The following is a 14,213-nucleotide window of genomic DNA, read 5'->3' on the forward strand; positions in this document are numbered from 1 at the left end:
TGATGCCGCAACTAAGAAATATTTGAAGTATGTGCTAAACTGGAGCTGCCTCACAAATAGGAAGACAATTGATTCATGTGCCATTGCATCATGACTCGTCACTCTCAATGAAAGATATGTCTTTATGATGGTAATTATCATACTTTTCGCTGTCCCTTCTTATAAAAGGTACCGGTAGGTGGTACAGACACGAGGATGGGCGAATATAAATTGAGCAAAAAATGCTGAAATAAAGATAAAATTTACTCGACTGGGCATACCCGGGCACTAATCTGATATATCTATCCATAAAGAATTATACTTGAAGATTATCCTATATTAGTTTCATTTGTGGAAATTATGCGGAAAAGTGATAAAACCAGCTTTCCAGGATGGTACAGTTTTAAACATTTTCACATGATACAGCTCTGATTTACACCTTTGTACAAATTTCTGGACGGAATTGAATTTTGTTTTACATGCTTTATCATTAACCCTAATCAGGCTGGGGGGGGGGGGGGGGGGCGGAATCCGCCCCCCCTCGACGTTTCGCGCAATATCTTCGCAACGCGATAAGCTCCCGCCGCGATGTTTCATGACTTTTTTCTTTCAAGTATCGCGCAACTTTTGAGACCCAAATTGTTGCACCCGCGCGTACCGTTTTGACGCGACACCCGTTCTAAAAAAATCTGTCAACCCCAAAATTGCTCCAAAACGTGATTTTGTGTACAAATCCAATGCAAATTGTGTTTTTTCAATTAATTCACATAAAAATTCATATCTTCACTTAGAATGGCCGAAATTAATTTATTTTAGCATAATAATGCTTCGAAAAATGTCTGTGACAAATTTTGGCCAAAAAACAAACAAAAACAAAAGGTCAAAAAACAATGAAATACATAAGAAATTCAAAAAACAATAAAATACATAAGAAATTAATTTCGATACAGATTTTTTTTTATCCTATGTCTCAGAAGAATGATACAAGAAACATTTTTAAAAAGAAATTAGCTTAATTGGAGCATTAATAAGTGATTTAGAGCCCAAAACTGATTTTATGCATAAATTACAATAATTAATTAATATAAAATATAAGAAAAAATTTTCGGAGAAAGCAACCATACATTTTGATAGAATACGTCGCGGGTGTTGCGTGTGCCAATTTTCGGCGCGATCGCGCGTTCCATAGGCGAGATCTGAAGGGGGGGCGGAATCCGCCCCCCCCCCCCCCCCCCCGATATAGCATAGCCAAAAAAGCCCAGCCTGATTAGGGTTAAGTGAAATTTCATTTCATTTAATAAATAAATAAGCAAAATATGGCCAACATTATGAAAACGTTAAAATTGAATCTTCAGATTGCTCAACACGATGGCAGCGTCGAACATTGATCATCAAAGGCACAAGTGCACCTGTGGCATTCTATTGTACATCAATACAAATCTGACAACTGTTTGAATAATTGAAGGGGTCGGTGCAATATAGTGCTAACCCACACAATGGTCATTTTGAGATAATCGCTGTTGAATGTTTGGAAAGTCCATACATTGTACATTAATAAAACATGAATGCATGCATTTTTTACCATCTTATTGGTTGAATTCAAATATGATATTTTCATGGAGTTTAGAGTGAAGGATAAGGATCATGAAAATGCATGTAACTCAATTTTGACAAAAGAGTGGGTTAGCACTATTTATTGCACCGACCCCTTCAATTACAGCCAGTTGGAACTCCGCGTATAAAACCTCCTTGATAGGCTGTACTGTCATTGGCTGAGTTTTGAGGATAACAAAGTAGACAGACTTACATGATAATACTGTAGGCATCATGGCTGAAAACATGAGGAACAGCATAGAGAGGAAGAGGAAGCCAGCATTGTTGAAGGCCTTCCCAGCGTCGTCGCCGATGTCGAGGTACAGGAGACCGATGAGGACTCCGATCACCACATGAGATGAGAATCGAGTGTGTGTCAAGGTCTGCAGGGGGGACAACCATGGGCGACCATCATGTTTTTTTTTTCTTTCTTTTGTGGTGCTATCATAATCTGATTACAATTGATACCAAATTTCATGAATAAAACGTAACCATTATCATAATGACATTTCAAGCACCTAATCTGGTTCCAGTGCAGTTACACCTAAAGCAGGGGCTCAAATATGGGTACAGCCCTAAAAGATAATGAGCATGTATAGAAAGAACTCATGTTGCAGCTGAGCCTGGTTCACTAATCCAAGCATAGTGCTGTGTTACAGGCAAACAAACTGATAGTAGCAATACAGGGGGGTGTTTCATCAACGTTTGTCAGCGCCGACAACTGTTGCCGCTGACCAATTTCAGCAAAATTCTTGGTTTTGATTGGCTGAAATGCTCTGGTCACTGACTGTTAACGTATGAACGTATGGTGATTCAAGTTGTCAGCACCGACAAACGTTGATGAAACACCCCCCAGATCTTACAACTGTCAATGTGACCGACCTAATAATTTCTAGCATAAAACAAACAAAAAACAAAACAAACAAACAATGTTTCGCGCAATGCACATAAATCAGCAAACTTGGAAAAGGGAGAACAAGAGTACAACAAATCCATTCCAAATGACGAGGCAATTGGGATAGAAGCTCAGCATGACTCTTTGCTGCAGCTCTGGTCATAATGAAAATCACTATGAGTCCTTGTTTCTTAAGTACAAGTGGGAGAATATCATTCTATCTCTTCAGAAGGTCACTGGAAGCTTTCAGCTGCAGAAAGAATCATCACGGTATACCTGTTAATACCCTGTGAGCATATACTCTTGAACTATTAAATGCGAAGGGCACTTTGTCACTTCATGGCAATGTGAACACAGGTCTGTCATGCCTATGGCACACAGTGCTCCTTGTTTTCATGCACAATGGTGTTACAGAATAAGCAAGTACAGGGACGTTCACCCTCACCGGATCTCTGGAGATCGTTATTAGCGTTCTCTTAAAGAGGACCCAGAACTGCATGAAGATGTCCGTCCCAAATGTGGTGGTCAGGAAATCTGGTAACTTGTTCTCCGTCTGATAGACAGCAGAGGTAGAAACAAGAAGTTACAATTGAAAAAAAAAGAAACAAACAAAATAAGTGAAAGAGCAATTCAACACACAGAACATATTGATAATTATACCACATGCCTACCTGTAATATTATAATAGTGGCCATATAGTTTGGTGTCTGCTGAAACACTTTTTTTTTTCCATGAAAGGTCCCCAAAAATTACCCCGTTGAGGAGAAGTCCAAAGTATACTCGAGCAGGTGTATATGGGAAATGTGTGTCGTAGTAAAATCGGCCTCTCCTCAACGGGTTAAGCCACTCTCAAAATGCATGGAGTATTATTCTTAGCAGTAAGCAACTTCAGCATTTTTAAATTGTAAATCATGTGATCTGGTGCATACTGAATGTAACACCTTGGCTAATACTTCTGATAAACAATTAGATTAAACCCATATGTGACTTTTTAAATTTTCCTTTTTTCAAATAATAAAAACGAATTCCAGAAAAGTTCAAAAACAAATCATATCCATCGTACTACATCACTTTGAATATTGAATGGAATTGAATTGAATTGAACTGAATTGAATTGAATTGAATTGATTTTCCATTTCCATGACAACATGAACAAAAGACATGATACATAACATTGACACACAAATAAAAATACAACTTACATAAACGGTAGCATAGATAGAGTATACTTACTGCGATAGTCTTTGTACTAAACCCGTTGGATGACTTGAAAACAACAGTAGCAATCCCGTTGCTGGCATGGGAGGCCACAGGGGAGTGCCCGTTGCCCACCGCTTGACCCATCTCACCCCGGTGGGGCCCCTGTGGGTCACCCTGGGCCTGGGATATCGATGACTGGCTGGTGTTGCTGCTGAAGGATTCGCAGTGTCCATCCTCGACTGCCTTGACCAGCTGTGTGGCCGCTGCCCCGTACTCCCCGGACGCCAGCTCTATAACTGTACGTAGGAGGCAGAATGAGAGATGACCACTGACATCAGAAGTAAGACAAATGATTCATACTGAAATTCATCCTGAAATTCATACTGACATTCATACTGACATTCATACTGACATTCATACTGACATTCATACTGACATTCATACTGACATTCATACTGAAATTCATCCTGAAATTCATACTGACATTCATACTGACATTCATACTGAAATTCATCCTGATTAATTCATACTGACATTCATACTGACATTCATACTGACATTCAAACTGACATTCATCCTGAAATTCATACTGACATTCATACTGACATTCATACTGACATTCATACTGACATTCATACTGACATTCATACTGACATTCATACTGACATACTGAAATTCATACTGACATTCATACTGACATTCATACTGACATTCATACTGACATTCATACTGACATTCATACTGACATTCATACTGACATTCATCCTGAAATTCATACTGACATTCATACTGACATTCATACTGAAATTCATCCTGAAATTCATACTGACATTCATACTGACATTCATACTGACATTCATACTGACATTCATACTGACATTCATAGTGACATTCATAGTGACATTCATACTGACATTCATACTGACATTCATACTGACATTCATACTGACATTCATACTGACATTCATACTGACATTCATACTGACATTAATACTGAAATTCATACTGACATTCATACTGACATTCATACTGAAATTCATACTGACATTCATACTGACATTCATACTGATATTCATACTGACATTCATACTGAAATTCATACTGAAATTCATACTGACATTCATACTGACATTCATACTGACATTCATACTGATATTCATACTGACATTCATACTGACATTCATACTGACATTCATACTGACATTCATACTGAAATTCATACTGACATTCATAGTGACATTCATACTGAAATTCATCCTGAAATTCATACTGACATTCATACTGACATTCACACTGACATTCATACTGACATTCATAGTGACATTCATACTGAAATTCATCCTGAAATTCATACTGACATTCATACTGACATTCATACTGACATTCATAGTGACATTCATACTGAAATTCATACTGACATTCATAATGACATTCATACTGACATTCATACTGACATTCATACTGACATTCATCCTGAAATTCATACTGACATTCATACTGACATTCATACTGAAATTCATCCTGAAATTCATACTGACATTCATAGTGATATTCATACTGAAATTCATACTGAAATTCATACTGACATTCATAATGACATTCATAGTGACATTCATACTGAAATTCATCCTGAAATTCATACTGACATTCATAGTGACATTCATACTGAAATTCATAGTGAAATTCATACTGACATTCATAGTGAAATTCATACTGACATTCATTACTGAAATTCATACTGAAATGCAAACTGAAATTCATACTGAAATTCATACTGACATTCATAATGACATTCATACTTACATTCATACTGAAATTCATACTGGAATTCATACTGAAATTCATACTGACATTCATAGTGACATTCATACTGACATTCATACTGACATTCATACTGACATTCATCCTGAAATTCATACTGACATTCATACTGACATTCATACTGACATTCATACTGAAATTCATACTGAAACTCATACTGAAATTCATACTGACATTCATACTGACATTCATACTGACATTCATACTGAAATTCATACTGAAATTCATACTGAAATTCATACTGACATTCATACTGACATTCATACTGACATTCATACTGACATTCATACTGACATTCATACTGACATTCATACTGAAATTCATCCTGAAATTCATACTGAAATTCATACCGACATTCATACTGAATACACTATACAATCAACCTTGCCTATTTTGAATCTATGGGTTGAAGAAATAGATTCGACTTCGAGAAAATTTGACTTATGAGGGATTAAACTCAATAGAATACAAAGAGAAGAGGATATGAAAAGATTTTGACTTAGATTATTATTTGACTTACGCGAGGTTGACTTAGACAAGATTGACTGACCTTTTAACAAAGAAATTTGTCATATGCCCAGAAGAATGACATAGACGCACGCAATTCAAGAAAGGTGTGCCCAGAAGAACTATGCGAACCAAGGAGGGCACGTGCTATACTTACGGGCCTCACCACTGTTCATGCTGTTCTTCCGGGCACAAAACAAATTCTTTTCACACAGTGGTACATAATGTTGGTCAATGACCTCATGGATTCTGCAATCTTTAGAGTGGCAAGCATCAAAGGTGAGCCTCCACAATATTGCAGTGTCTTTCCACTTCTTGTATGATATGCCACTGCAACAAATGTCACTGTATGGTGCAAAAATCTGATGTCTTAACGTTTCCATAATTTTCCCTATTTCAGGTTTAGAATTGTAAAATGCCTCTACCATTAAATTTTTGGTTTTCCCTGCTATTTTTCAAATTTAATTTGATCATGATGTGGAATATTGTACTTGAAGGACACCAAGACCTAAATATAAGGAATGTGGGTTGATGGAAAGCAGCAGTCACGTCACTAAAAGTTCATAACTTTGAATAGATCGTCCAATTTTGTTCTAACTTTCTCTGATGTGTTGTACTAATATTGCTGCTTCCACTCAATCCACATTTGTATTTGGGCTTTGATTTCCTTTAAATGGAAGCACTTGAGACCTTTTGTGTCTGACCATCAGTTTCTTACCATAATCTGCTGGGTTGTGGTAGGGAGGACATATGTGACCTTTGCTCTTCAAATAGGGCACTAGGTTGTGGACAGTCCCTCTGTAAAGACAGTGACCTTCTGCCAGAATATACAGCTGGAAATACAAAACAAAAATAACATGAGATGATATATGCAAATCTGTTTACAGATTGTGAGGGCTGTATTGTGTTGTATTGTATTTCTCTAACTCATGGTTACTAGTATTTAATAAGAATATTTTGGTCCTGGCATATACCTTTGCTCAATCATTGATTTCACATGCCATGACAGAAAAACAAAATCAGGGTATTAAAAACATTTCATTCCTACTTACTGAATAAGTACAAAAGTCCCAAAACTTAGAGCATTAAAATGCCCATTCATTCTACTTTCCCCCACTTTAACTCTGTGAAGTCTAGCTCCAAGTACGCTCAGGCAGGTGTCAAGGGCAAATATGTGCAATAGTGAAAATCAGCTGGTGGTCCTCAACAGCATAAATTTCAGCTGCTCCCAGACAAGCCTGCTAGTGAGATCTGCAGAACCCTACAAATCGTCAGAAGTTTATACCGCCATTCCACAGAGGTGTTTTTCTCGTCGGTCACCCATTGTATGTAAAGTTTGTTGATCCTTCCACCAATCAAAGTACATCGGATCGCAGTCTGATGAATCTGACTGGATTGGTTGACTATCAGGTGAGTGTCAGACATGTCGCGCATGATCCTCATCGAACGATCTTCCGTCATTGGATCACCACCCGATATGTGTCACACGGACCTGATAGTCGACCTTCATCGGACTGCGATCCGATATGCTTTGGTTGATGGCTGGAAGCAATAAACTTTGCTTCCCATGAGTGAGCGACGAAAGAAAATCTCTATGGAATGGAGGTATTAGCCATGATGTGGGGACAAACCTTGTCAAACATCTCAAAGAGTTTGGCGCTGGGCTGGTGGATGGTGCAGATCACCGTTCGGCCGCCGTGGGCCAGACTCTTGAGAAGTGAAACGCACTGGAGACTGGACAGACTGTCAAGACCACTGAGTGAAACAATAAAACAAAATAAACAAATCCACAATTACAAACAAGATATTCACATTTGGATAGCCAATGCTTCTTGCTGTACTCTGGTGAATTGTATTTAAGTTGATACTACACAATGTTTCGCCTTCATTGCCACAAAATTGGTGTGTGTGTGTGTGTGTGTGTGTGCGTGCCTTATTCTTTTTACCTCAATTAGACATTTCTGACGTTATGCACCATAAATCTGAAAGTTGGATTGAACATTTGCATCATGCGTTACCAATATGTTGCTTGATTCAATCCTGCAGAGAATTTATAGCACATTATCATCTGAGTATCAAAAGGGCATTGCTACAGTACAAAGTTGAAGTTGGAACATATCCCTAAGGGTGTGTCCTCAATCCTGTGTGTCCTTTTTTCTCCCTTTTTTCCTCTTTTTTTTTCTTTCCTTTTCTCTCTTTCTCCTCTTCCCAATCATTTTGATGTCAGTTGACATCAGTTCGTTTATTGTGTTTCATATTGATGTTTTGTGTATTTTCTGAGGGTCCCATATCGTACAAGCTTTGCTTCTTAGTGGGACCCTCCACTTCCATCCTCATCCTTAGTTGACTTGCATTATACGCTTTATGTATTTAACAAAGATGTAATCGCATCTACTTTTCATTTTCATAATTTTCTTATGTACCTTTTCAAATTTTGTTCTGTATCACAAATATCCCGTGTATATGCAAATGTACATAATTTCTTTGTTCATTTTGATGGAGGTGAAAATAAAGTTGAAAGTTGAAAGTTGAATCCCCATTCCACCCTTCCCACCATCCCCACTTTCCACTTCCCTTCAAGCCCATGAACAAACCAAGAACTCCCTTCCAAGCTCACCTGGTGGGTTCATCAAAGAACATGACAGGAGGGTTGTTGACCAGTTCCTGGGCTATGGCTAGCCGTTTGGTCTGACCGCCGGAGAGCTGCGACGTTCTTGTTTTGGCACACTCCATCAGGCCCAGCAGACTCATGATTTCTTCAATCTGCAGTCAGTGGAGATAACAGGAAATCAAAATTTGAGGTATTGCAACAATATCATTCATACAAAATGATGTTTTGTATTATATTCAATGATTTGCCCTTTCCTGTATTGTTTAACAGCTGAATTGATTATGTACATTGTATCACCTGGTATTATGTATTTCCTTTTATTGATAGAATGTAGAATAACTGAATTGAATTGAACTAAATGGAACAGAACAATGCAGACATTTTTAGAATAGGCATAGATGGTAACAGAGAGCAAACATACTTGGCAGACACAGGGACAGCCAGACAGACAGACAAACAGACAGAAAGTGTTACTGTTTGAGATAGTTTTGAAGATAAAAAGCCGCAGTCTGAAACAAACTGATCAGTCATTTTCAAGATGGAATCCAAGTTAAGGTACATTTCTTGCTGATTTTCAATGACTAAGACCTGATCAATTCATTTTATAATGCAAGTATTTTAATTACTAGAATTGGACAGGCCAAATTCAAAGCTTTCCTCTCAAACTTAATCAGAGCATGTAGGAAATACATTATCGAGCGATGAATAATATGATAGCACTGCAGTACTTTATCATATGATCTTTTTTAACATTGTTCATTAAATGTATGGCATTCAGTGTCAAGACTAGATTGCACAGTACTGGGATTGATTACTTTGATGAAGTTTGGGAAAATGATATCTTTTTAGTTACAAGTATATTCACACAAAATATATATGGTGTTTAGAACATATGTGACCCGCGACAACGGTTTCAGGCAAAAGTCGCAAGAGCAAATTCCCTTCTAGGCGGGGTACAAAGATTTTGACTATTATTTTTGTCGATTTAGGTTTTTTGCAGAAATCAAATCTTTGATATGTTTTCTACATCTACACTAAATTTCATAGCATAAGACTAAGTTTTTCCTATCGAAAATGGAATTTTAAGCACGCTATGTTGGATCGCACTCGTCAGTTTCGAGCTTCTTTCGAACGCTGCGCCAATATCCTCAGTGTTGCTACGGCGCATGGTCTTGCATGCGATTGGCTGGTGCGTGGCATACATTTACATAATTCGGCTTTCGGAGACACCAGTTGCAGCGTGTGGGGAATGCTTTGTCCACGCGTGCACGATTACATGCTCCATTGTTCTTGCTATAGTGGTTTATACGCTCGCTCTGTAGTGCGTGCTCTTCGTTTGGCTTTCTGTCCAAACTATTCTAACGCAATGTTCGACAACGGAAGTGAAACAAAAATCGTGTTGCATGACATAATCGTGTGAAAAGAAAACTAAATATTCTCAAATGTGTCTACTTGTACATGTAGTAAAGATTATGACAGCAGACTGGTCTATGACCCAATGGAAGGCAGATAAGAGGAAAGGAGCAGTCACATGTGACCAATTATATTCAAATACTACACATCAAAATCGCACCAAACTAACGAGTTGTGTTTTTTTTTTTATTTAAGCAAAAGGGTCGCCAATGATAAAGACAAATCAACCACAATGAAAACACGATTTGTAAATGTGTGGATTCGCCACTGCTCCTGTTACATAATTATGCACACAGTCGTGGAGTGTGGATGCCATTGCGTAATACGTGCACCATACACGTCATGTACATGTACACCATACGTGCAATTATCGTACTCGCCATCTTGACAGACGTACTGGTAATCAAAACCGAGCGAAACGCATTGTTTTTCGGCTCCATACGCTGAGCTCCGAGGAAGGTGCCCGGGAAATTTGACTCTCTCAGTGAGCCAATCAGAAGGCGATGTGGTTGCTAGAGGCGGGGCTTAACATCGATTGGCACCATCGTACGGATGGGTGATTCTCCCCTCGCATCGCCGCTCGGACATTGTCTTTGAGAAAGAGGTGAATCTTCAGAGCCTGTTTTCTCGCAATTTTGTCAGGCTAACAACTTAAAAAGTGCATTTTCTTTCTCTTTCTATGCCCACTTATGGTGCCGAAGAATACAAGTGTTTTATATCAATGCAAAGCTTAGGAAATGGGCAATGTGATTCAGTGAAAAAATGAATTTTCAAAATTCCCGACTTTTGCCTGAAACCGTTGTCGACGGTCACATATTGTGTAAGAATGAAACGCAACTTGCACATGTATGCCGATTTCTGGTTCTTCTCTATATACTGACATTGTATTGCACCATGTCAATATTTTCAAAGCTCCATTATAAATGTCAAGATATTGTTGTTTTTAATCTTAATTGCAGTTCAGCTCAAATCAACTGGCATAAAGAGCAAATCAGCTTCAAAGAAATATCCAAAGAAATATCCAAAGAAAAATCCAAATGCTGAAAATTGACTAGGTTCACACAGTTCACTTAAAATATCACTGAAAATCTTGGGATGCCACTTTTTTTTCTTTTTTTTTTTGGGGGGGGGGGGGGGGAGGTTGTGATGCAAAGTCACATATATCCAGTAAAACATCACAAAGTGTGTGTGTGTGTGTGGGGGGGGGGGAATATACAGTATATCCCAAAAAATACAATCGGATTTTCGCATTCATAACTCCCAATATGATTAAACTGTCTACATGCTACTTCAGGGTCTTAAAACATAACATCTTAGCTCTATTTTGCAGAAAAGCCCATTCAATTTGCCTAAGCTGTCACAGAGAAATGTGGATGTAAAGCATGTCATGAGTCTGATTCTTCCGAATTTAGCACTCCGATGCTCTTGGAACTGCATATGTGTGATAACAATAGCCAGAACTTGGAGGGAAGAGATTCCTGACATGCTCTACAAAATTCCTCATTTCTCTTTGACCACTGAAGCAAATCGGATGGGGTTTTTTGGTAAGATGTGGGCAATGAGTTATAGTTTCATATCCTGAAATTATATTTGAATTGATTAACTATTTGTAAAGTTATCATTGCAGAGGATCACATAATGTTTTTTTTTTTTTTTTTTTTGGGGGGGGGGGGGACATAGGGCCTACGGTACTTCTCTGCCTCTGATACAAGGCAGGGTTTTTGCTCTTTCAAAAATGTTTGTAGTCACAATTTTTATTTCCCTTTCAGCAAAGATTGATAAAATCACAGTGCTGAAAAGCTGACCCGATGTTCAACCGCCTGATGACATTTGAATGGATCAAACCTTTTGAGAAGAATAACAGGTTTACATTGACATGCCATAGAGAAACAGGGGAGCTTTTCAGGAACAAAAACTATTTCTTTCATGCTCTCTTTCTCTCTCTCTTTTTAGAAGTTTTTCTCCCTCTAAGCCTGCCATTCTCTGACAACTACAATGGATGTGTCACGCTGTTGGGAATATCCTTTGCATGCTTTCTGTGTGTCTGCCATTTCATTGTATGGACATCCAACTGTTAGCCTACAGAACACACAAAAATTACACAGTAAAATCCCCAGGAAATACAAGCAGCTTTTCTCTAGTTTTTTTTTTCTTCTCCCAACTTGATTGTAAGCTCAAAATCCGAGGACAATATGCCTTAACTCTTTATGCGCAACGGTATAAATGCCCTGGGTGCCACATTATTTTGGGACAGCAATGTAATCATGACTTGGAAAAACATTCTTTTTTCACATCTATGTAGCTTCATAGATTTCATGGACATGCAATAAGCAAAAATGTGTAGAAAGTGCCAAGCTTCGCTTTGATATTTAAATTGTATGACAGATCTGTGACTGCTGTTCTTTCAAACGACCAGTTGTTTCATTACTGTACAAATACAAGGCACAAGAAGCAGTGACAGAAGCTTATAATTTACTAAATTTCACAAAATTTATAAATCCCGTACGTAACATCACTTGATAGTCAATCACAACATAAAATGCAGGCTAAGTATGACAAGAATGGAATCACCAGGAACGCTTTCATTGTACTGTGGTATTTGGCGATTTATCGATCAGTTTGGGCATGTTTGTGCAATTGAACAGATTATGTGAACTTGGCATGCCGTCGACTGAGTTGGGCTTGGGAATGTGGCACATAAGAGTTAACTATTAGTGCTACACACATTTATGACTGGGCAATGTGCATTAATTGTAAAACACACATACATACAGTTATGGCTAAATTTCTTCTTTGAAACATGAACGTCTTCACTGATATCTGCTAGACTAGGGTCATTTCTGGACAATTGCTTTGCATTTTATCACAAGGAGAAAGATACTTTTTTACTAATGTATGTACTTGTAGAAGTGGAGGAACCTTGTAAGCATATTACAGGTGGCTATCTTGTTATGTTTCTACGTATTTTATTTGTTTCTCTTACTCATGTTGATCTCTTTTCCTTTATGTCCCTTTCCTTCCTTTCAAAGTTTCCTTTACTAGGTTGTTTGTTTAACAAGAACAACATTTTCATCAAGGGACTTATACATTACAAGCTCTGCTTTTTAGTAGGTCCCCCATTTCATGTTTGCAAAATTGTCTTCTCTTGTATTCTTTTTAAATATGACGCTATGTCTAATCTTATGTTCAATCGATTGTATCATGTTATTCGTGTTTGAGATGTGGAACAATCACATCATATCAAATCAAATCAATTCAAATCAAATCAAATCAAATCAAATCAATCAAATCAAATCAAATCAAATTAATCAAATCAAATCAAATCAAATCAAATCAAATCAAATCAAATCAAGTGAAAATCATGTATAAAGCAAAACACAATGGCATGTGGTTTTGTCATGTTTCTGCCTCAGTTTGTTGAATTGGACCGGCTATTTTTCAGTCATGGCAAATAGCCCCATATTCATGGAGACATCCACCCTCCATACCGAGCATAATGTATGCAACAAGGACGAGAATAGGCTTTACCAGTAAATGTTGTCACAATGTATTTCATGATATGCACTGATCTTTGCTATTTAAGTATTTCTTTTCCTGCCTCCTCCTACTTAACAAAGTCACCAATGCGTCCTTTCCCTGTCCCATCATTGTTGTTCGTTTTTGCGTTATCTTCTAATCTTCTAAATCTACATTCGGTCCACCAGCCATCCTTCACCACTAAATGATGCCTAAGGCATAGCTGCATCTCAGCATCCTCCTCAACTCCCCCACTTCATTACTGAGACACACAATTGTCTCTCTTGCTCTCTTCCCCCCCTCTCTCTCTCTCTTCTCCCCTCTCCTCCTTACATCACTGATAGCTCCTCAACACATCTCGTTTTCTATACCTGTTTCTCATGGTTGAACATCCAAGATTTTCGTGGCGGCTGGAGTGTAAACAAAGCCATGATCAGCATTTTTTTTTTTTCAGATAAAACTATCAACTTTTCTTTCATGATTCGAATTGAAATTCCATGAAACTGGTAGATATGGCCCATCTTAACATATCTGATAACCACCAGAAATTTTCCTGACAATTTTTCATTAAAGAATAGTAGATCTATGATCCTGAACAACGATGCCTTGAAATCTCTATCACCACACAGAGTCATACACTGTATGCTTGAGCACGCAAAGCACACACACCTATTCACA

The 14,213-nt window shown here is 38.0% G+C and overlaps 1 protein-coding gene across 1 annotated transcript in view; it reads right to left on the bottom strand.

Moving 5' to 3' along the window:
- LOC139728369 (ATP-binding cassette subfamily G member 4-like) overlaps window positions 1-14,213 on the bottom strand; it is a 120,271-nt gene that overhangs the window by 3,864 nt on the left and 102,194 nt on the right. Inside the window, 6 exon segments of the mRNA XM_071639313.1 lie at window positions 1,787-1,955; window positions 2,913-3,020; window positions 3,701-3,963; window positions 6,714-6,828; window positions 7,627-7,750; window positions 8,613-8,758. Of these exon segments, the coding sequence (XP_071495414.1) occupies window positions 1,787-1,955; window positions 2,913-3,020; window positions 3,701-3,963; window positions 6,714-6,828; window positions 7,627-7,750; window positions 8,613-8,758 (925 nt within the window).

This window comes from Diadema antillarum, unplaced genomic scaffold, assembly GCF_040938485.1.
Source record: "Diadema antillarum isolate AM-2024a unplaced genomic scaffold, OU_Dant_1.0 seq00000175_RagTag, whole genome shotgun sequence".
NCBI classification, from domain to species: Eukaryota; Metazoa; Echinodermata; class Echinoidea; order Diadematoida; family Diadematidae; genus Diadema; species Diadema antillarum.